The sequence below is a fragment of the Sapajus apella genome, unplaced genomic scaffold (assembly GCF_009761245.1).
Source record: "Sapajus apella isolate SASKATOON/1434 unplaced genomic scaffold, GSC_monkey_1.0 scaffold69, whole genome shotgun sequence".
NCBI classification, from domain to species: Eukaryota; Metazoa; Chordata; class Mammalia; order Primates; family Cebidae; genus Sapajus; species Sapajus apella.
In genome coordinates this window covers 10443002-10464332 of record NW_022437009.1, presented here as the reverse complement: position 1 = coordinate 10464332, position 21331 = coordinate 10443002, and the positions used below count along the sequence as shown (strand labels likewise).

Below are 21331 nucleotides of genomic sequence, written 5' to 3'. Positions count from 1 at the left end.
GTGTGTGTGTGTGTGTGTGTGTGTGTGTGTGTGTGTGTGTGTGTGTGTGTAGAGAGAGAGAGAGAGAGTCTCACTCTGTCACCAGGCTCTAATGCTGTGGCATGATCTCGGCTCACTGCAACTTAGCCCTCTTCGGTTCAAGCAATTCTCCTGCCTCAGTCTCCCGAGTAGCTGGGATTACAGGTGCGTGCCACCATGCCCAGCTAATTTTTGTATTTTTATAGAGACGAGGTTTCATTGTGTTGGCCAGGGTGGTCTTGATCTCTTGACCTCATGATCCGCCTGCCTCAGACTCCCAAAGTGCTGGGATTACAGGCGTGAGCCACTGCTCTTGGCTGGTAGAGAGTATTAATGGAGGTACAGATAGACTGGTAGATATGGTTGTGGGAAAATGAGGTAGTTTTTTCTGATTGCTTTAAATTTTACAGAAAAGTAGGGCAGGATCATCAGCTGAGAGTCAGAAGTGGGAAGGAGTTTAGAAGATTTGAGAGAGAGGAGGTGGTGTGATATAGGCATCTTGGAAGATTGGAAAATGAATTGAGTAGGGAAGATCTAGCAGGTAGATATGTCAGGGAGTTCAGAAGGCCAGCTTGACATTTGTGTTCATTTGTTTAAAGTGATTCCAGCTGCTTAAGGAGGGAAGGGTGGTCCTAAGATGGCATATGATGAGAAAGTGATAGGAACAATGCCTTCTATGCTTCCGTTTGAAATGTCTTTAGTCCTATGACTGATAGATTGCTCTCAGACCATTCCTCTGGTATGGGCAGTCGGCAACAGAGGAACTAATAAAAATGAATAGACCAAAAAATAATCATTTCATTTTTGTCATGTTTAGTGTTTATATGTTTTATGTAGTGAATGAGTTCCTCCAAAAGTTTATGTTGCTGTCTCTCCTTGGGTATGCTTATTTTATACAAACGATATCAAGCAAGCCCTAGGACAGTTTGAATAAATTATACTTGGTTGCTGAGTTATGTAAAGAAAGCAAAATCTGTAGTAGAGCAGCTCCATAGTTTTTTTTTTGATAGACATGAAAGCCTCACCAAAATTTTCCCTCGGACCTGTGGTTTCCATCAGTGATAATCAGAGTTATCATTCATGTTGATATCATAATTTTATGTTAATTACAGATAAATTCAAAGTCTGGTTTTCTTTTCTTTCAGGTGCTGGAGAATCTGGTAAAAGCACCATTGTGAAACAGATGAAGTAAGTTGGAACATGGTGTTTTGTTAGACTAAAATTTCTCCTAATGCATAAAGAGTCCGTAGTATCTTTCATTTTAGGTCAATGGTATTGACTTGTGGTTTTCTTTGTTTTAAAGAATCATTCATGAGGATGGCTATTCAGAGGATGAATGTAAACAGTATAAAGTAGTTGTCTACAGCAATACTATACAGTCCATCATTGCAATCATCAGAGCCATGGGACGGCTAAAGATTGACTTTGGGGAAGCTGCCAGGGCAGTAAGTGTTGCTCATTTCCTCTTCGCTTGCTCTTATTCAGCAGACACAGTTAAGCAAAATTTTTGCTTCATGTTTTAGGGAAATGAGTTTAAGCAACAAGATAAAATGTAGCAAAGTACTTGGTACTCACTTGAAAAATGTTAGCAATCTGCTTTAGAAGGTGTTAGCTATAACCACCCCAAGAGGAGTCTAGGAAATGGGATTCTGTGGATGTACGTAGGTTTCTGCGATAACTGTTCTATTCAGTTGCTTTTATTATTATTTTTAAACAGCACTGTTGACTTTTATAGTCGTTGATAATAATAGTATATTAAAATAAACTAAGAGAAAGGTTGCCATGATCTACAGCTGTGCTTTTTGAGGTTTACAAGAATAAAGGCCAAAATCAGTCTCCCAGAATAAATTCTGCAAGGACATGAACCCTAAGTCCACATTCTTGAATATCTAAGTCAGATATTGTATACCACATGGACCCTTAGGTCCACATTTTTGAATATCTAAGTCAGATACTATATACCACATGGACCCTTAAGCTATAGAATTGGAGTATACCATGCCCTAGTACAATTCTTTAATGCCTTGCACATGTCATCTGTTTAAAAAGTTGTATTATTTAATTATAATAATACTTAGTGGACCCTGAAGATCTAGTTTGTAAAATTAGGGCATTTGTAATTAGGATTAGGATGTTTTGTGCCAGTGGAGAGGGGGCCAAAATGAAGGCAGGAGATCTTTGATATCAGCTAAATTCCAGAGAAGTCTGGGAAATTATAGAATTATTTCATACATCTAAGGGACTCAGCACATATGTTCAGAGTGTCATACTTACATGTCATGGAGAAATAAAAGAAAATGACTTGGGATGTCTGCCTGGAAAGGCAAAACCTATATGTCTGCGAAGTCACTTAGGAACTCTTAAAAGCTACTCCCAACTTATCAAATGCAAATTTATATTTGACCAAAAGAGGGGAAATACTGAAAGGTTGGTCACAGTTGGACAGTGTTAGACTAGAAAGTATCTTAGAAATGGCATAAAGGAAGAGGAGCTAGATTAGGGATTGTAAAATGGGAAAGGAGTATCAAAAAATAAGAAAATATGTGAATGTGACATTTATATTTTTGTAAAATATATCACATAGAGACTAATTTTTTTTATGCCTCTGCACAGGGAAGTTTGGCAGTTTAATAAAAAATAAAGCCTTTATCCTTACCTTACCCTTTTCTATTCCTTCTTTTACCTCCTGCTTTTCTTTCCTTCTTTTCCTCTTTTTCTTCTTCATATCAGCTCTATTTGTGGTCTTATTTTCTTCCTCCCTTTTCTTATTTCTCCCTATCACCTAAATCTAGTTCCCTGTTGTATTCGTTGTATCTCATAACTGGTCAATAGTACTGTATTTATTCTCTTCCCTCTCTCTGTTGGCTTTTTCTCCATCTCAGTCATTTATTCTTTTAATTTGTCCCTTTTTTCTTTCCCTCTTTAATCTTATTCCCCACTGTCTATCTTCCTTTATTTCTCTCCCTACCCTTTCATTTCTTTCCTTTATCAAATCAATTGTCATTAATCTTTGGGTCCTGACTCTCCAGTGTTACCAGATACGGTTGACATAATTAATCCCTCTGAGGCCTCCTAAATCATCCAGCTTTCCAGTGTCCTCACAACCTAATCTATAATCCTATATAATTTTTTTAAAGTTTCTTTTTTTTCTTCTTCTATGTGTAAGGATTTATATTTGTAGCTCCTCTCTTATTCTCCTTTAGTTTTTTTTTTGTTTTTTTTTTTCTTTTTGAGACAGTTTTACTCTTGTTGCCCAGACTAGAGTGCAATGGCATGATCTTGGCTCACTACAACCTCCGCCTCCTGGGTTAAAGCAATTCTCCTGTCTCAGCCTCTCAAGTAGCTGGGATTATAGGTGTCTGCCACCATCCCTGGCTAATTTTTGTATTTTTAGTAGAGATGAGGTTTTACCATGTTGGCGAGGCTGGTCTCGAACTCCTGACCTCAGGTGATCCACCAGCCTTGGCGTCGCAAAGTTCCGGGATTACAAGTGTGAGCCATTGTGCCTGGCCTCTCCTCTAGGAAGCTTTTTATAGTTGGCTAGAGAGTGTGAATGGAAAAAAAAAATAGAACTGGTTGTGGAATAGGTTCCTTTTTCACATCTGCTTAAGTGTAGCGGTATGAAATTTATTGTAAAGAGGGGCTTCTTTATAGACTTTTAGAGAGGGTTTATTGTGAGGAAGCAAGAGTAAGTCAGTGAAAGAAATTAAGTGATAAGAAAAAAGCATTTCCTCCTAAAAGAATATTTATAGTCAGGACAGCAAAAAAAGTAGTAGTAATTCTCTCTCTTTTGAAGTTTCTAAAATTAGAATCATGGTTTCTTTCTTTTTAAAGCCGTGCTTAATAAGGTTATTTGAATACGTGCATGAGTATAGGTCAAATTTCAGAAGCAAGGGATTATAAAGTGTTCAAATATTAAAGCACCATACATATATATGTAGAATATGTTTGCCAATTTGTCTAATATTTCAGCCTTCTCATTGTTTAAAATTTTATCTTTGAAAAGAAAGGGAGGGCCATATAGCTCTTAGCTAAGGTTTCATAGAGAGTTGAGCCTAGTCTACTGCCGTACCTCCCTGAATGTGCCTGATCTCAGAAGCCAAATGAGGGTTGAGCCTAAATATTACTAGAAAGAATGCAGGAAAGGATCTTAAAGGAGGAAGTATTACTAAGTAAAAACTGTTAGAGCCGGAGACCCAGAGTTTGGCAAAAATAATTTGAGTGCACCTTGGGTGGTTTTGTTTTGCTAAGGTGGATGCACAAGTTCTGGTAATTCACAGGTCTTAGGAGTTTTTGGTTGTGAGTTCACCTGTGGTCTAAAATGACTTGCTTGTTAGTTTATTTTGTCCTGATGACTACTTAAGATACAAATGATTGCTTTCCTTTCTCCTTTACTTTTTCTTTGCATATTATATGCTTTTTAAATTCTTTGTTTTTTATAGTTATTTGGAATCTCTCAAGGTAGACAAATATTTGATGTGGTTGGGAAAATCATCCCATGAGACCTGTGTTTATTTTTAAACTGACAAGTAGGGATGGATAGAATAAAGCAAAACAGACTGGTCTCAAACTCCTGACCTCGTGGTGTGCCCACCTCAGCCTCCCAAAGTGCTGGGATTACAGGTGTGAGCCACCGCACCTAGCCAACCTGTCTCCACTAAAAGTACAAAAATTAGCTGGATGTGGTGCTGCTCGCCTATAATCCCAGCTACTTAGGAGGCTGAGGCAGGAGAATCCCTTAAACCTGGAAGACAGAGGTTGCAGTGAGCCAAGATCATACCACTGCACTAGAGCCTGGGAGACAGAGTGAGACTTTGTCTCAAAAAAAAGAATAAAGCAAAACAAAAAAAATCTTATAGTCCTTTTTTGTCCTCTCTCTCTCACATATCTTACATTTAAAAACTATAATCACCTAGAAAACTATGGCTATGGCCGGGCCCGGTGGCTCATGCCTATAATCCCAGCACTTTGGGAGGCCAAGGCAGGTGGATCACTTGAGGTCAGGAGTTCCAAGACCAGCCTGGCTAGCATGACGAAACTCCCATCTCTACTAAAAATGCAAAAATCAGCTGGGGGTGCTGGCAGATGCCTGTAATCCCAACTACTTGGGAGGCTGAGGCGGGAGAAGAAGAAAAGGAAAAAATAGAAAACTATGGCTATGGCTCAGTGAAGTTAAGTTTTGTTTTGTTTGAGATGGAGTCTTGCTCTTTCACCCAGGCTGGAGTGCAATGGCACTATCTCAGCTTACTGCAACCTCCACCTCCTGGGTACAAGGGATTCTTCTGCCTCAGCCTCCTGAGTACCTGGGACTACAAGTGTGTGCGACCACACCCAACTAATTTTGTATTTTTAGTAGAGGCAGGGTTTCGCCATGTTGGCCAGGCTGGTCTTGAACTCCAGAACTTGTGATCCGCCTGTGTCGGCCTTCCAAAGTGCCGGGTACAGGTGTGAGCCACTGTGCCCAGCTGACTCATGAAGTTTTGATCACAGCTCTCTTGGTTACTTTCTTTTCCTCCTGCTGCCTTTCTTTCCCTCTCTCAGTTAGAACATTATTATTATTGCTTTAGGGAAATCTAGGGACTGTTTGAATCTTTTCCTGAGGGATTTATTTCCCCCATTAGGCTTCTAGACTTTTTTTTTTTTTTTTTTCTTTTTTGAGACAGAGTTTCGCTTTTGTTGCCCAGGCTGGAGTGCAGTGGCGCAATCTAGGCTTCTTAAGTACCTCCATCTCCTCTTCTTGTTCTGCTGTCTGGGCTGAAGGTGAAGAAGATGATACTTTTTTCTCAAACTTGATTAATGTTTTACTCCCTTTTAGGTATTTAGACTTTACCTCTTATATGCTAGTCTTTTTATTTCTATTTTTATTGTAGGCTTTCTTTAATAGAGCGGGAATGTTTTACATAAGCCTGTCTGATAAACCAGTTTTTTTCTCTGAAAAATTATTAGCAATCTGGATGGAGATTTGTGAGCTTGCCAGAAGTGATCTTTTCTGGGGATGGTGGTGTGTGGAGGAGTGGTGGGGTAGTAAAGCAATTCCTCACCTCAGTTCTGCACTTAAAACTGTAGTGGAATGAGAATGAGGAAAGACTTAATTATATAATCTGTCATTCTGGCCTGTCAGAAAAGGTCTCTATAATAACAACTCTTTTAAAATAACATGTAATGTGTATATGTTTTAAAGAGACTATCATCAAGTCTTAAAGCAATGGAGAGTCATCTGTCTCTTTCTTAACTGCTTTCTTCAGGATGATGCCCGGCAATTATTTGTTTTAGCTGGCAGTGCTGAAGAAGGAGTCATGACTCCAGAACTAGCAGGAGTGATTAAACGGTTATGGCGAGATGGTGGGGTACAAGCTTGCTTCAGCAGATCCAGGGAGTATCAGCTCAATGATTCTGCTTCATAGTAAGTAATTTTTCTCTGTGAAACTGTAACAGAGAATAACTTGGTGACAACAGAGAAAGTTTAGTGCCCATCCTTAAGGAAATGTTTAAGTAATAGACACTCTTAGAAGTCTATACGGTGCTTTATAAAAATTGCCTAAATTTAGGGTTATAGAGCCCTTGGTCATTTGTATGATTTGGAGAAAAAAATTCCCTCTTGGAATGTAAATGGGACACTTGGCACCACAGAATTTGTTCCATGGCATGTTTATAATAAGCAAGTGAAGGAGGAGAGAGATCATATTGTGGCTGTGTTCTGAATCTGTTCCAACTCATAAGTTCCCTCTGTGTAAGGGCTTGGCACTGATAGCCAGCTAGAGAGGGAAATTAGAATTGTGGTATTCCTTTTTATGCAGGCAGCTCTCTGTGTCTGGGCTGCACTGTGGATTTCTCTGGTACTAGTCACCACTAATAAATCTTTTGCCAGATCACAATAGGAGAATTTGTATAGAAAGAGATGATTGACTCATGGAATGAAGTTGAAGTATCTTTTTGTCAGGGGCATTATCTTGAGTATTAACATAGTTTTAGAGACTTTATAATGAATAATTATATTAAGCTGTTATATGTTATCCTATTTTACCTTACACTACTTATTTATAAAACCTAAATTCAGAATGTAGTTTTTTAAACGTACTTTTGCGGGGCCTGGTGAGCATTTGTTATCTGTATCCTTAAAAGATGAGGGCACTTTTAAGCATTAAGGTATTTTCTCCAATATTATTATGTTTCTAGTTTTCACATTCTCCTTCTATCTTAAATTGTTACAAAAAGAAATTATAGTCAGGTTGTACATAAGGACAGGGATACATTCTGAAAAACGCATCATTAGGTGATTTGTCATCATGCGATCAATGTAGAGTATACGTACACAGAATTAGATATTATAGCCTACTATCCACCTAAGCTATATGGTATAACCTGTTGCTCCTATGCTGTGAACCTGTACAGCATGTTATTGTACTAAGTACCGTAGCAGTTGTAATACAATGATATTTGTATATCTCAACATCTCTAAACATAAAAAGATAATGCAATGGCTATGATGTCACTAGGGGCTAGGAGTGTTTCAGCTCCATTATAATCTTACGGGATCACTGTCATACATTTGTAGTCTGCTGTTGACCATAACATTGTTATGTGGCACATGATTGTATTTGAAAACTTGCCTATTCTTTCAGTGAGAACTTGGCTTTAGAAACATTTCAAGATTCTTGCCTACCTTTTAATGACATATTTTACTTGCAGGTATTGATAGACTAAACAATTCTCCCAGTGGTCATCAAAGATATTATAGTTGCTTTTTTTCATCATTCATTCAGAAAGCTCTGAATCCTCTAACTACATGTGCTTACGTTATAGTGTTTTTCATAACTGCTGATCTAAGCTTGCGTCTTTACATTAGTGATAGTATTTTGTTTTGTAGATAATAATGGTTTACTTATATTGGTGCGATCTCCTCATCAGTTTTCTAGCCTGGAATCAGCAAAGAATATAGTTTTGAAGCAGTCTTTAATTATTTCCCTGAGCAAATTAATTTTTTTGGAGGTATTTACAATTTGTTTTTTGTTTAGATTAAAAAAACCCGAAACCTCCTTAACTCTTGTTTACTGAAGATATTAATTCTTAATTAAGACTGAAAATATTAATTCTTACTGACTATAGTTCTCTTAATTTTGGTAAATCAAACACCATTTTCTAATGTACTGTCAAATGGTTAAACACACAGTGACCTATTAAGTTTAATTGTCTGAGGACTTTTGGTATAGTTTGGTTTTGGTATTATACAATGCACAGTTAATATTACATTTCAGGAATTTTTCTTTAATAAGAACATTTCCTGTTCTATTTTAATTTTTTTTAATTGGCCTTCACAGTTTAATTCTGTAGAATTAAACCTACTTGGCCGGGCGCGGTGGCTCAAGCCTGTAATCCCAGCACTTTGGGAGGCCGAGGTGGGTGGATCACGAGGTCAAGAGATCGAGACCATCCTGGTCAACATGGTGAAACCCCGTCTCTACTAAAACTACAAAAAATTAGCTGGGCATGGTGGCGCGTGCCTGTAATCCCAGCTACTCAGGAGGCTGAGGCAGGAGAATTGCCTGAACCCAGGAGGCAGAGGTTGCGGTGAGCCGAGATTGCGCCATTGTACTCCAGCCTGGGTAACAAGAGTGAAACTCTGTCTCAAAAAAAAAAAAAAAAGAATTAAACCTACTTTTGTTAATATATATAGACTATATTTTAATTGTCCTATGGCAGATTCATGTTTTTTCTTATTATTTCTTTCTTCTTTTTTTTTTTTTTTTTAAATGGGATCTCTGTCATTCAGACTAGAGTACAGTGGCACAGGATTAGCTAGGACTACAGGCATGTGCCACCATGCTTAGCTAAATTTAAAAATATTTTGTAGAGACGGGTCTCTTTATGTTGCCCAGGCTGGTCTTGAACTCCTGGCCTCAAGCAATCCTCTTCACTTGGCCTCCAAAAGTGTTGGGATTTCAGGCATTGAGCCACCATGCCTGGCTTCTTAAAATTTCTGTAATACTGAAGATCTGATTCTGTTTTGCCACTTGAGTAACTAGTAACAGGTTTAGAATAGGAACTACTTTATTTAGTCTGTTGATTTGCTATGCACATGATTGGCTTCACCAAGTAAAAGTAAATGTGTCTTTATTTAGTTACTTAAATGATCTGGATAGAATATCCCAATCTAACTACATTCCAACTCAGCAAGATGTTCTTCGGACAAGAGTGAAGACCACCGGCATTGTAGAAACGCATTTCACCTTCAAAGACCTATACTTCAAGTAAGTCATTAGCCTTTTTGCTAGATGTGCCAAATGCAAATATTTTTTGTTTTAGTTTACCATCTCTTAACCAGGGTAAAATTTCTCTGGGCAATATTCCTTGGTTTAGAAACTTTTATCAGCATTATTTGAATATTTTAACTGAATGGGGGCCCAAACATCTCTTCTTTCTCCAAGTAGCACCAAATATTTGTGTCCATTTAGAGGAATTTAAATTCAAAAATAAATTGTAACTTGCCTCCCAGTAGAATTTTTCCTGTGATAACTGGTTTTTTTTATTTTTAATTCTTTTCAGCTGTTTTTCGTTAGACTCACCAAAACAGATAGTGAATATTTGTTTAATAGGATAACAATATTAAACTTATAGAAAACCAGTTTTTTTTCTGTAAGTTATATGGTTTTGTTATGCCATTTTGAATTTAAATAGAAATGCTTTTCTCACCAGTGTCACTTTTTTCTTATTGGTTTGAATTTCCCTTCAAGTTGATGGAATGAAGCAAGATTTTCATGGCTCTTGAAGTAATTTGTACATAGTATCATGCACAATTAAGTTCTTAATACAGTGTAGAATGGAAAATAGAACCCTAAGAGGGATTTTTGGTTGATATAGTGACATATAAACAGTGATTTTTTTGGTTTGTTTTTAAAATTTTATTTATTTTTCAGAGACAGCGCCTTACTCTGTCACTCAAGCTGGAGTGCAGTGGTGTGATCACAGCTCACTGCAGCCTTGACCTCCTGGGCTCAAGTGATCCTTCTGCCTCAGCCTCCCACGTAGCTGGAACTATAGGCTCATGCCACTGTGCCTGGCTGATGTTTAAACAAAATTTTATGTTGGTACAGGGTCTCTCTTTATTGCCCAGGCTGGTCTCAAACTCCTGGGCCCCAGCGATTCTGTCGCCTCATTCTCTCAAAATACTGGGATTACAGGTGTGAGCCACTGTGCCCAGCCCAACTGTGATTCTTTTAGAGAGAGAAAATTCTAATATTCTAATACAAAGAATTTTTGCATTATCATTAGTAACTCTAAAACAGGCCTCAGCTTGTCTCTGTGTTAACGGTCTTTTATAAATGTTAGAATTGTTTTTTTTTTATTCTTATTTTCTTCTTTTGTGACCTTTGAGATTAGGAGTAAACTCTTCCCCTTCAATATACCATGTGTTCCTTAGTTATCTCATTATGCTTATATGTAGAATGTGATGTTCAGCATTATTGCATACAAATATAACTGCTACCTCAGATCCTCTCAGTTTTTTCTCTGAAAACAACTGTTCCACAGGATTTGTGAAATCCATATAGGGCTTGCATATTACTAGATACCAGTCAGGGTGTTGAAATCCTAATATACCAAACTGGATTTTTTTCTGGTGCAGGAAAATAGCATTTTGGCTATGAATGACTGTAGAATAGACTTGCTGCTAATCTTTAGTACTGATGAGTTTATTTAGCAAGAGCGGCAAAGACCACATGGATTATCACTTGTGAGACCGTAAGAATGAGATTTATTTGTATAAGGTTTGCAATCTATTTATAATTAAAAGTTGTGATCATTATTTAGTATCAGAAACTTTCTTATTGGTGTTGTTATATAGATCAGTCTTTAGTTAGGCAAATCCTAACTGTCCTGTCTTTTTATGCCAGGATCAATAGCTAGATCTAATTAAGGTGCCACGCCTACTTTATTGTTGGCATGTAGATATCTTGTTATGAAGTACTATCATTTCTTCCTTTTCCTCTTCTCTCTAGGCAAAACTACTATCCATTTATTCAAACATTTATTGAGCATCTACCATATGCAAGGCATTGTGTAATTGCTTACTTGCCTCTCAGTTAATGAGGTAATGTTTATAAAATGTTGATCTCTTAGTGAATGATATTGTAAATGTTAATATGTGCTAAAAGCCCACCTTGGAACTTCATAGTGCTGTGTAGACTTTGTAGAAGAAAATGGGGGAGTAAATTGAAGTTATTGGTGTGTCTCCCCTTGAGACTTCCATGGTGAAATATATGCTGTTAGCCTTCCTGAAACCTGTAATATGACCCTATATTAAAGCCAGCTTGTGATTATATCATTCCAGGTGTCATGACCAAAAGTCAAAAAGAATTGTGCACAGTCAACCCAAAGGAAGAGTTGGCTCTTAAAGAGATAATTCCTTTCAAGCATACATTTAGAAATCACCAACTGTGTCTTACTTCTTTGAATTTCTGGGGGAAAACGTCTCTGGAAATGTAGGCCTCTAGTCAGTATAGATCTTATACATTAAACCAGTTTGGCAGAGTTTAGCCTTTAAAAATTTTATCATTTTCATCAAAGACAGATCACAAGAGTAACAAATGCATGCATATGTCATTAGAACTAAGTATCAGCTAAAACACAAAGCAGTGCAGATGTTCTTTTTACTATAGGAAGTAGTTGAGGATACTGTTGATAGAAGTTCAGCAGTTGACCCAGAACACCAAGTAAGTTACTCAGAAGAGAGTAGTGGATTAAACTAATCTGGAGTGGAACATAAAGTTTGTGAACAGTTGAGGCTTTGTTTTTATTAATTAGGTTTAAGTAAGACTTGGAGTTTTGAAGTACTGGTCAAGGCTGTTTTTTAGATATTGGGTTCATAGAATCCTACCATAAAATATAATTTATTATTATTTTTTACAATATCCAGATTTTCTTTTTTTAGAGTAAGGAAAACAAACTTGAATTAGTAGGGAGAAGTTATGGAAGCAGAGTGCAAATTGGGATTCAGAGGCAAACCATTTTGAGAGTCAGAACAAGGGTGCAGGAGTTAGAGTGCCTAGGTTCAGATCCCCAGTCCCTGTTAGTAGTGCACCTTTGAGCAAATCATTTAACATTGAATGTGCCTCAATTTCTTTATTTGTATAATTGGGATAATACTACTACTTATAGGAGTGTTACAAGAGCAAAATGAGTTAAGATGTTTAGTAGTAGTGTCTGGCACCATGGTAAGCACTCAATAAATATGTCATTATTTTTGTTATTATCTCAAACTGTATTATGTAGCTCTTCGCTTTTCCTGTCTTTTCCCCTTTCTATCCTTTAATCCATTCCAGCGCTTATTCTGCTGACTTTTCACACATCTGATACAAACTTTGATAGTGAACAGGCTCAACTGTCTGTCTAAGATTAGAATTTAGATTATTCACAAATTTTATTTTTTTATGTTGTTCTCTTGTACTTTTAGCCAGGGTAATTATTTTGACTACATTTAATCTATTCCTTGTTTGTCTTCTATTATAAATGAAGTTTTGAATATGTAATAGTGGGAAGTTTACTAATCATTTCAGTTTAGGGAGAGGTGTATGTGTGAACTTGATGAATTTGTGCTTTCTTTCCGCTTGCGCAGGATGTTTGATGTAGGTGGCCAAAGATCAGAACGAAAAAAGTGGATTCACTGTTTTGAGGGAGTGACAGCAATTATCTTCTGTGTGGCCCTCAGTGATTATGACCTTGTTCTGGCTGAGGATGAGGAGATGGTATGTTGGAGCTTCTGGTAAACCTGTCTAATGTAACCAGGAAATGGAAAATAACTATTAGGAAGATCGTGTGTGTTTATTTGCTCATTCAACCAAATCTTAGTATCTTTTATTTTTCTCCTGGTAAGTGAAATTAGACTTTCAAAATATTGATCTGTGCCCTGTTACTCTAAAAGAGATGTGATAGCCACATGGAGTATATGGAAAGGATTAAGTACTATTGTTAGCCAGCCTTTCCTCTCAACTCCTCACCCCCAAAAATTATAAAAATGAGGACTAACACTCAACTTTATCTTACTGGTGTCTGACTTATTTCCATGAATGTCATTCAGTGCTGTTAAAGTTGTTGATTTGTCTTTTTCATTAAGTTAATCCACTTATACTATTTGTTACTGACCTAGCCTTTATTTCTTTTTCAGAACCGAATGCATGAAAGCATGAAACTGTTTGACAGCATTTGTAATAACAAATGGTTTACAGACACTTCAATCATTCTCTTCCTTAACAAGAAAGACCTTTTTGAGGAAAAAATAAAGAAGAGTCCATTAACTATCTGTTACCCAGAATACACAGGTAAAGGGTTATGAAAGATTTTATTGGAAATACACGTCTTACTTAGATCAACATTTTGGTAACATTCATGAAACTGCCTTTGTTTTGAGTGATTGATGGAGAATATTCAGTGATAGTGGCATTGGCATTGAGCCTGTGATTAAAACTCCCTAAGTCAAGAGTACCATATCAGCCATAATTGAGTTTTCTATGTTTATTTTCAATTTCTGTCTTCATTTTTTGAGGAAAATAAAAAAGAAAAAGTAAATTTGGGAGCTGGGCATGGTGGCTATAATTCTAGCTACTTGGAAGGTTGAGGCAGCAGGATCATTTGAGCCCAAGAGTTTAAGATCAGCCTAGGCAACATAGCAAGACCCTGTCTCACAAAAAATAAAGCAAAATTTGGTCCTTATATGTTGAAGAAAATACAAGGGTAAGTTGCAATCATTGTGCCCAAGAAACTGACATGTAGTTGCAGAGGGACATAAATAATTTTATTATAGTGTATTACTTGCACATAAATAATTTTATTACAGTGTAAAATGTACATTAATAATTTTATCGTGTACAATTGCACATAAACAATTTTATAGTGTAAAATGCATTAATAGAAGTGGAATAGAAGTGGTTACTTCTGATGAGGTCAGTGTAGCCTTTTTCTACAGCTACTAAGAGGATGAATTAGAAATCATCAGGCAGGTGGGAATAAAAGCATTTTAGAAAAGAGGAATTACATATATGAAAATATGAAGGTAGAAAGATGGCACGGCTAGTAGTGAAACCAAGAAGGAATTTGGTATTAGTGTTTACACTGGTAGGGAAAAGCGGTTGGAGAGGTGGTCAGAGGTCAACTCATGGAGGGCCTTATATCTCATGCTGAGACAGTGACATCAGTTGAAGGATTTAATATCCTACCATGATCCATATCATGGGGTACATGATATAGTAGAAACTGTGCTTTACAGAGATTATGTAATAAGTGATAATAAAGATAGATATTAGGGGATTTGAATAACTGAGGACTCAGGATGGAAGTTAAAAACTTTGGATGAGGATTAAGGGATATATCACAGAACTCAAAGGCAAGAATGGACAGGTCTTAGAATGGAATTAGAACTAGGAAATAATTGTCGAGAACCCTGGAAGCACTCTTTATCCCCATCTTTTTTCTGTCTTCTTTGTGTATCTTTTTTATTTTTCTTTCTCTCCTTTCCAACTTTCTCTGCTATTCAGTTTATGTGATAACAGCCTAGTCACAGTTTCTGTATCTCTGTTAAAAAAGATCAGGCTAGACTGGGGTTGCTTGGCTCTGGTTTCAAATTCCAAGGAGAGAATCTGGCCATGAAGTCAGGCAGAAATCTGTAGGCCAGTCTGTTGAGGTCAGGGACACAAATGTAACTGCCAGGGCTGGATCACTATGAAACTTATAGATCAGATTCAGGTATTTCCAGGGAAGAAGAACTCTTGTTAGTGGAGACACTGTAAATTCTTTCTATAATAAAGTGAAAGGGTAAAGCAGGGATAAGGAATGGAAGAGTCAGAGGTACTGTCAGGTTTCTGTCTTGGATGCTGGTACTGTAACCTGAATTCATATTTGGGAATGTTGATTTTTTTTTTTTTTTTTAATTTGAGATGGAGTCTTGCTTTGTCGCTTAGGCTGGAGTGCAATGGCTGCAATCTTGGCTCACTGCAACCTCTGCTTCCTGGGCTCAAGTGATTCTCCTGCCTCAGCCTCCTGAGTGGCTGGGATTACAGGCATGCGTCACCGTGCCCAGTTAGTTGTTGTATTTTTAGTAGAGACAGGGTTTTACTGTGTTGGCCAGGATGGTCTTGAACTCCTGACCTAGGTGATCTACCTGCCTCAGCCTCTCAAAGTGCTGGGATTACAGGCGTGAGCCACTGTGCCTGGCCGGAATGTTGATTTTTAATTATTTATGGAACATCAAAATAATATCTCATGGGCAGTTATATTTGAGGTTGAGGAGAGGTTGGGGTTTGAGATAATCAGTAATGAAAACATGGAAATGGGTGAAATGACCTATGGAGATAATATTATAGAATGAGGAGAGTAAAGGACCACAGAATGAGAGAGAAGAGCTGTTTCTATTGGCAGGAAGAAAAGAAAGATATCATAAAAACCAAAAGAAGAGGTTAAAAAGTGAGTTGATTAAATATTTCGGTCAACAGTGTTATCTGCAGATAAGCAAGATACATACTGAAAAAGGACCTTTGGAGTTAACAGTTAGGAAGTTGTTGACCTGCTGTTGAGAGCAGTGGCAGTGGAAAGGTGAGTACAGTGAATCACAGAGTAGAAAGTGAAGAAAGAAGACAAGTGTAGACTACTCTTGAGCAATGTGGGTTTAAAGGGAAAAGAGAGATTTAAGAATGTTTATAGGCTGAGGGCTAAGATCCTATAAGCAAAAGAGGTATTAAAAAAACCAGATGTCATTGAAGGAGCAAGAGTTGTAAGCAAGTGGGAAAAAAGGAATTAAGAGTCTAGGTAGGACAGGACAGGCTTGGTGGGTCATGCCTGTAATTCCAGCACTTTGGGAAGCTGAGGCGGGTGGATCATGAGGTCAGGAGATTGAGACCATCCTGGCCAACATGGTGAAACCCTGTCTCTACTAAAAATACAAAAATTAGCTGGACGTGGTAGCACATGCCTGTAATCCCAGCTACTCGGGAGGCTGAGGCAGTAGAATCGCTTGAACCTGGGAGGCGGAGGTTCCAGTGAGCCAAGTTCGTGCCACTGCACTCCATCCTGGTGACAGAGTGAGACTGTCTCAAAAAAAAGAGTCTACAATGGATAAACAAATTGTGTTATATACATACAATGAATATTATTTACCCATAAAAAGGAATAATAATAGATGCTACAACTTGGATGAAACTCAAAACACTGTGCTAAGTAAAAGAGGCCAATACTTCTTTTATATGCTATATCCAAAATAGGCAAATCCATAGACAGAAAGCATATTAGTGGTTACCAGAATGGGGAGAATAGGGAGCAATTACTTAATGGGAATAGGGTGGTGAAAAAGTTTTGATGCTAGAGAGAGGTGGTGATTGCATAACATCATGAATACACTTAAGTGCCACTGAATTGTACACTTTAAAATGGTTAAATATCTATTATGTTAATTTTCCTCAATAATTTTTTAAAAAGAGTATAGGTAGAGCAATTGATTTTTGAGTAAGAAGTAAGACACCTTTAAAACCAGAATTACAAAAAGTGCAGATAGGTAACATTTTGAGTGAGGTGGTAGACCAAAAAGTTGAGATGTAGTTGAATCCTTGTGGCCTCTGTCTTCTCAGGGAAGTTGGAAATGTGGTGTTATCTGTTCAGAGTAAAGAACAGAGGGAGGTGAGAATTAGGTTAGTTTATAGAAAGCAGCCAAGTTTTAGGATTGGGGGAGAGATACATAAGATAAGTAAAAGAATTGACATTAATTTTGAAGGCTTAGCTTAGAGTCTTAACACCAAGCAAAGAGCCTTTAATATATCCATTTGTTTTTGTTGTTGTGAACTTCCAAGCCTATCCTCCATTGTCTTCATTCTACGTAGATTCTTACAGTCCTTATTTGCCAGGTATTAGTATCTGTTCCTAGCAGACAAAATTCACTTTTCACTCCTCTGCCTCCTTTAATTTATGGAGGTCATTCTCTAGATTTTAAGAACCTGCTGCAAGCACCTACAAAGTTGTTTTGCTTCAGTTCCTTGTATATTTTAATTAATATTCCTTTCTTCCTCCTCCACCACTCCCCTCCCCCCCTTTTTTTGAGACACTATCTTGCTCTGTCTCTCAGACAGAAGTGCAGTGGCACAATCTTGGCTCACTGCAACTTCTGCCTCCCAGATTCAAGCGATTCTTGTACCTCAGCTTCCCGAGTAGCTGGGACTACAGGCACCTACCACCATGCCTGGCTAATTATTTTTTGTATTTTTAGTAGAGACAGGGTTTCGCTCTGTTGGCCAGGCTGGTCTTAGACTCCTGACCTCAAGTGATCCACCTGCTGTGGCCCCCAAAGTACAGGGATTACAGATGTGAGCCATCATACCTGGCTCCTTTTTTTTTCCTTAAGCTCTGTTTTGTTACCTGGTCTTTATATCTTTGTTATTGATATTTTTTTGTTATGCATAATGTTACCGAAAATACCCTCTAGTTTATTGGAATAATGGATTGTCTTTGTTGTGTTTTCCTGGCTTTACAGCCAGTTTCTAAGGCTACTCTAAAGGCTCTGTAAGTAGACAAGATGGTGTAAAAAGCAGGTGATTTAAAGGTATTGATTATAAATATTGTTGAGACAGGCTTTACTTTTGGTTCCTGCCACTTCCTTTCTTTTTTAAAAAAATAAGAGCTTTGGCCGGGCACAGTGGCTCATGCCTGTAATCCCAGCACTTTGGGAGGCTGAGGCAGGTGGATCACCTGAGGTCAGGAGTTTGAGACAAGCCTGACCAACATGGAGAAACCCTGTCTGTACTAAAAATACAAAATTATATACTCTAAGAATGTTAAGTAAAAAGGAAAAAAAAAAAAAAAATTAGCGAGGCGTAGTGGCGCATGCCTGTAATCCCAGCCACTCGGGAAGCTGAGACAGCAGAGTCACTTGAATGCGGGAGGCGGAGGTTGCCGTGAGCCTAGATCACATCATTGTACTCCAGGCTGAGCAATAAGAGCGAAACTCTGTCTGAATAGACAGACAGACAGACAGATAGGTAGGTAGATAGAGCTTTATTGACATATAATTCAGAAACTCTAAAATTCGCCCTGTTAAAGTGTATTACTTTTCCTTATCTAAATTACTACCTTAAGGCTTTGAAGCTAAACCTCCTTAAAACTGTGGAATGATTCTGAAAGGAACAATTTACCCTATTGAATTCTTTATTCCAAGATCACTCCAAGGAACACAGCCTCTCTCAGACCTTTTAAGCAATTGTGTTCCCTAGAAATGCACCTTCCTACTTTCCTTTTATACTTTCTAGATTTTTTTTTAGTTGAGAAGTCTAAATGAAAGGGTAAAGACAAACTTAATGTTTTGTTTTCCTCAATTTTTGTGTGTGATGATTTTATTTTGGTTACCGAGAGAGTCTACTCTCACGAATAACCTAATTATAGAAACACCTTGATAACAGAAATAGAGAATTCTATTCATATTTAATTGGGTTATGTTCCCTCTCCATAAGTAAATCGTAATGGTCTGATTTATTCAGGCAGCTCTTACGGTTTGAACTGAGAGTATTGGGTGTCTGTTTTAGGTTCCAATACATATGAAGAGGCAGCTGCCTATATTCAATGCCAGTTTGAAGATCTGAACAGAAGAAAAGATACCAAGGAGATCTATACTCACTTCACCTGTGCCACAGACACGAAGAATGTGCAGTTTGTTTTTGATGCTGTTACAGATGTCATCATTAAAAACAACTTAAAGGAATGTGGACTTTATTGAAAAGCATGGATGTTAGTGAGGTAAAGCTTCCTACAATGTAGTTATAGTGCTACAGTGATGCCCCTTAGCTTTGTAAACTTTTTATAATTAAGAATATTCTTCTCTTCTAGTTACTGCGGTGTGGAGTGTTGAGACCAGACACCTTTTGCTGTCTCGTGAGGCAGCTACAAGCATGAACGGGACCAGGGAATGGCAGCAGCATGCAGAATCTTAGCACTCTATAGCACAATCTTCTGTATTAGGGAACTTTTAATTGACATGAGATGCTAAAGTCAGACATTGGAATTGGAAGAACTATAAAGTGTGATTCGATCATCAAGACATCACTTGGATTTCTTAATCTCAAATGCATATGGCAGATGTGAAGTTGAGGTGCTGCATTCTGGAACTTAAAATATGTAGCTTACTCTTTTTTTCCCCTTCTTAACAAACCACCAGTGGTTCATTTTTAAGGTTTTTTCATCAAGAGAAGAATAACTTTACTAAATTTTATTTCTTTATTTGCAAAAGAATCTTTATTAAAACACAGTCTTAACTATGCACATGATGTGACCAGATCATCTTGAAAATATTCCTCTTTAGTAGGAACTCTTGGTTTTTAACTCTTGGTATGGTCAGAATATAATACTTCCATAATTACTTATAATTCTTTCCAGTTACTAGGGATATAAATACAACTTTTTTGATGAAGTTTATGTTATTATCCTGCTCAAAGTACCATTATGGTTTCCAAATGGTAATTACATTGGAAAGTTCTGCAATAAGATTCTTGTTCTCTCTTTTCTTTAAGCTTATGGTTGAAGGTTAACCTTGTTTATGCAGTTTACCAAATTACTGCTGATGTGGTATGATAAAGTCATCTTCTTGGATACAGACATACCCAGGGGAACTGCCAATCAGAAATGCAAATTGCTAAATTTCAGACAGAACCAGTGACTTTGCTGCTAGATATTTACGAAATTGACCACTTTGATTCTTGCTTGTTTGTCTCAGTTATAGGGAGTTTTGCACAAGGTGCCTCTTGTTTTCCATCTTCATGGCCTTTTCTGTTGAGAGACATCTAAAATGTATTAACAGTGCATGCTTTTACTTTGTAAATGTGGTGCCAAATCCCTGTTTGCCATCATTTTTACTGTAGCAATGTTAACTGTAGTATTCCTTAGTCAATATGTTCTTTTGCTGAAACTGTTGCATTTTGGGACTTTTTTCCACTTCGTCATGTGTACATTTTTAATCTGTTATAGTTGGCGGCAATATTAAAATGGTGAGTAAAGAGTCCAGGTTTGCTCCTGTTTGTAACTAGTCTTTTCTGGAAATACTGTCTTCTGTTTTCTTTTGCCTCTGCAGAATGTGCTTTAGCCTTTGTCTGAGAATGGGTTTAGGTAGTAGGGTTTCCTGAAGGTCTAGCTAGACCTTTGGTGTAATAGTATTGTTGAACCTTAGGTTTTATGTTATATCTGCGTACGAGTGATACACGATCATCATTCATTTTGCAGGTATACAGTTTGCTTGTGTGGAGAGTTGTGTTCACTTCAATCTACAGACCCTTTTGTATAATGTACAGCAAATGTCATTAAATACCAAATGACATTAAATATTGAATGCTGTATTAGGAGAAGACAAATGAAGAGAATGCATTTTGAGCATTTCAAATCAGTAGCTTGAGCAGTGCCTTTTGGGGTCCAATCTTTTTGGATTGGATTCTATGTCATCTTTTAATGTAACCTTTTACTAGTTTACAAAAAAAGGTTGGTGGTCAACAAAAAAGCAAGCCACAGCAGTTCAGTGCCTTTGTTGGTGGTAGTTTTTCCTTTTTTCTTATTCTTTTTGGAAAATCATAGCTTACAGTTGGCGTAACTGTATTATACAATGAAATTTTCTTTAGGTGTGGGAAAACTTGATCTGAAAGAAAATTATCAGCTTCAGCTGGCGATTGACTCAATGCCCACAATGGAAACAGGGTTGATAGTTCTTATTCATTTTGAATATATCTTTTCCTTATTGTATTCTGTATTACGGGGTCATCTGGAAATGAAAACTGTAGAATATTATTTTCAACTGTAGTCTTTCTATACTGTGGACTAATGGAATGATGGTGTTGATCATCTAAAATAACCAATAATCCAAAAAAGTTTATTTTGCTTTTGTATTTTGTATTTTACTTTTGAATTTGTATTTTCATTTGAATATCTATCTGTTAATTTTTTAGCCCTTCCGTTACAGGTCCTCATTTTTCTGCCTCTGTACCATTTACATTTGTTCTCTGTTTACATGAAGATCACTCTTATTTTACCATCCCAAATAACTATCTAAATGCACATTCCATGAGGACACGGGGAGATAATTTAACTCAGTGGTCTTCAATATGACTTAAGTAAAAAACACTTGGCCCATCTAAGAGATTGACTTTTGGCTGGTGGGCTGGAAATCTATAATTTTTAAAAGGTGATTCTGACTACCAGCCAGGCTTGCAAATCACTGGTTTGTATTGAAACAAAAGATATTTTCTTGTAGCAGGGCTAAAATGTAGGAAGAAACATCAAATCTACTAGCCTGAAAAAAAGGTTTGGCATT

The 21331-nt window shown here is 37.3% G+C and overlaps 1 protein-coding gene across 1 annotated transcript in view; it reads left to right on the top strand.

The window, feature by feature from the left end:
* The window catches only part of GNAI3 (G protein subunit alpha i3), a 47734-nt gene extending 27691 nt beyond the window's left edge, over positions 1-20043 (top strand). The window contains exons 2-9 of the mRNA XM_032249846.1: positions 1164-1206; positions 1322-1463; positions 6264-6421; positions 9138-9266; positions 12629-12758; positions 13178-13331; positions 18567-18776; positions 18865-20043. Coding sequence (XP_032105737.1) covers positions 1164-1206; positions 1322-1463; positions 6264-6421; positions 9138-9266; positions 12629-12758; positions 13178-13331; positions 18567-18757 — 947 coding nt within the window. The 3' untranslated portion in view covers positions 18758-18776; positions 18865-20043. The remainder of the gene's footprint in view (positions 1-1163; positions 1207-1321; positions 1464-6263; positions 6422-9137; positions 9267-12628; positions 12759-13177; positions 13332-18566; positions 18777-18864) is intronic.
* The last annotated feature ends 1288 nt before the right edge of the window (positions 20044-21331 follow it).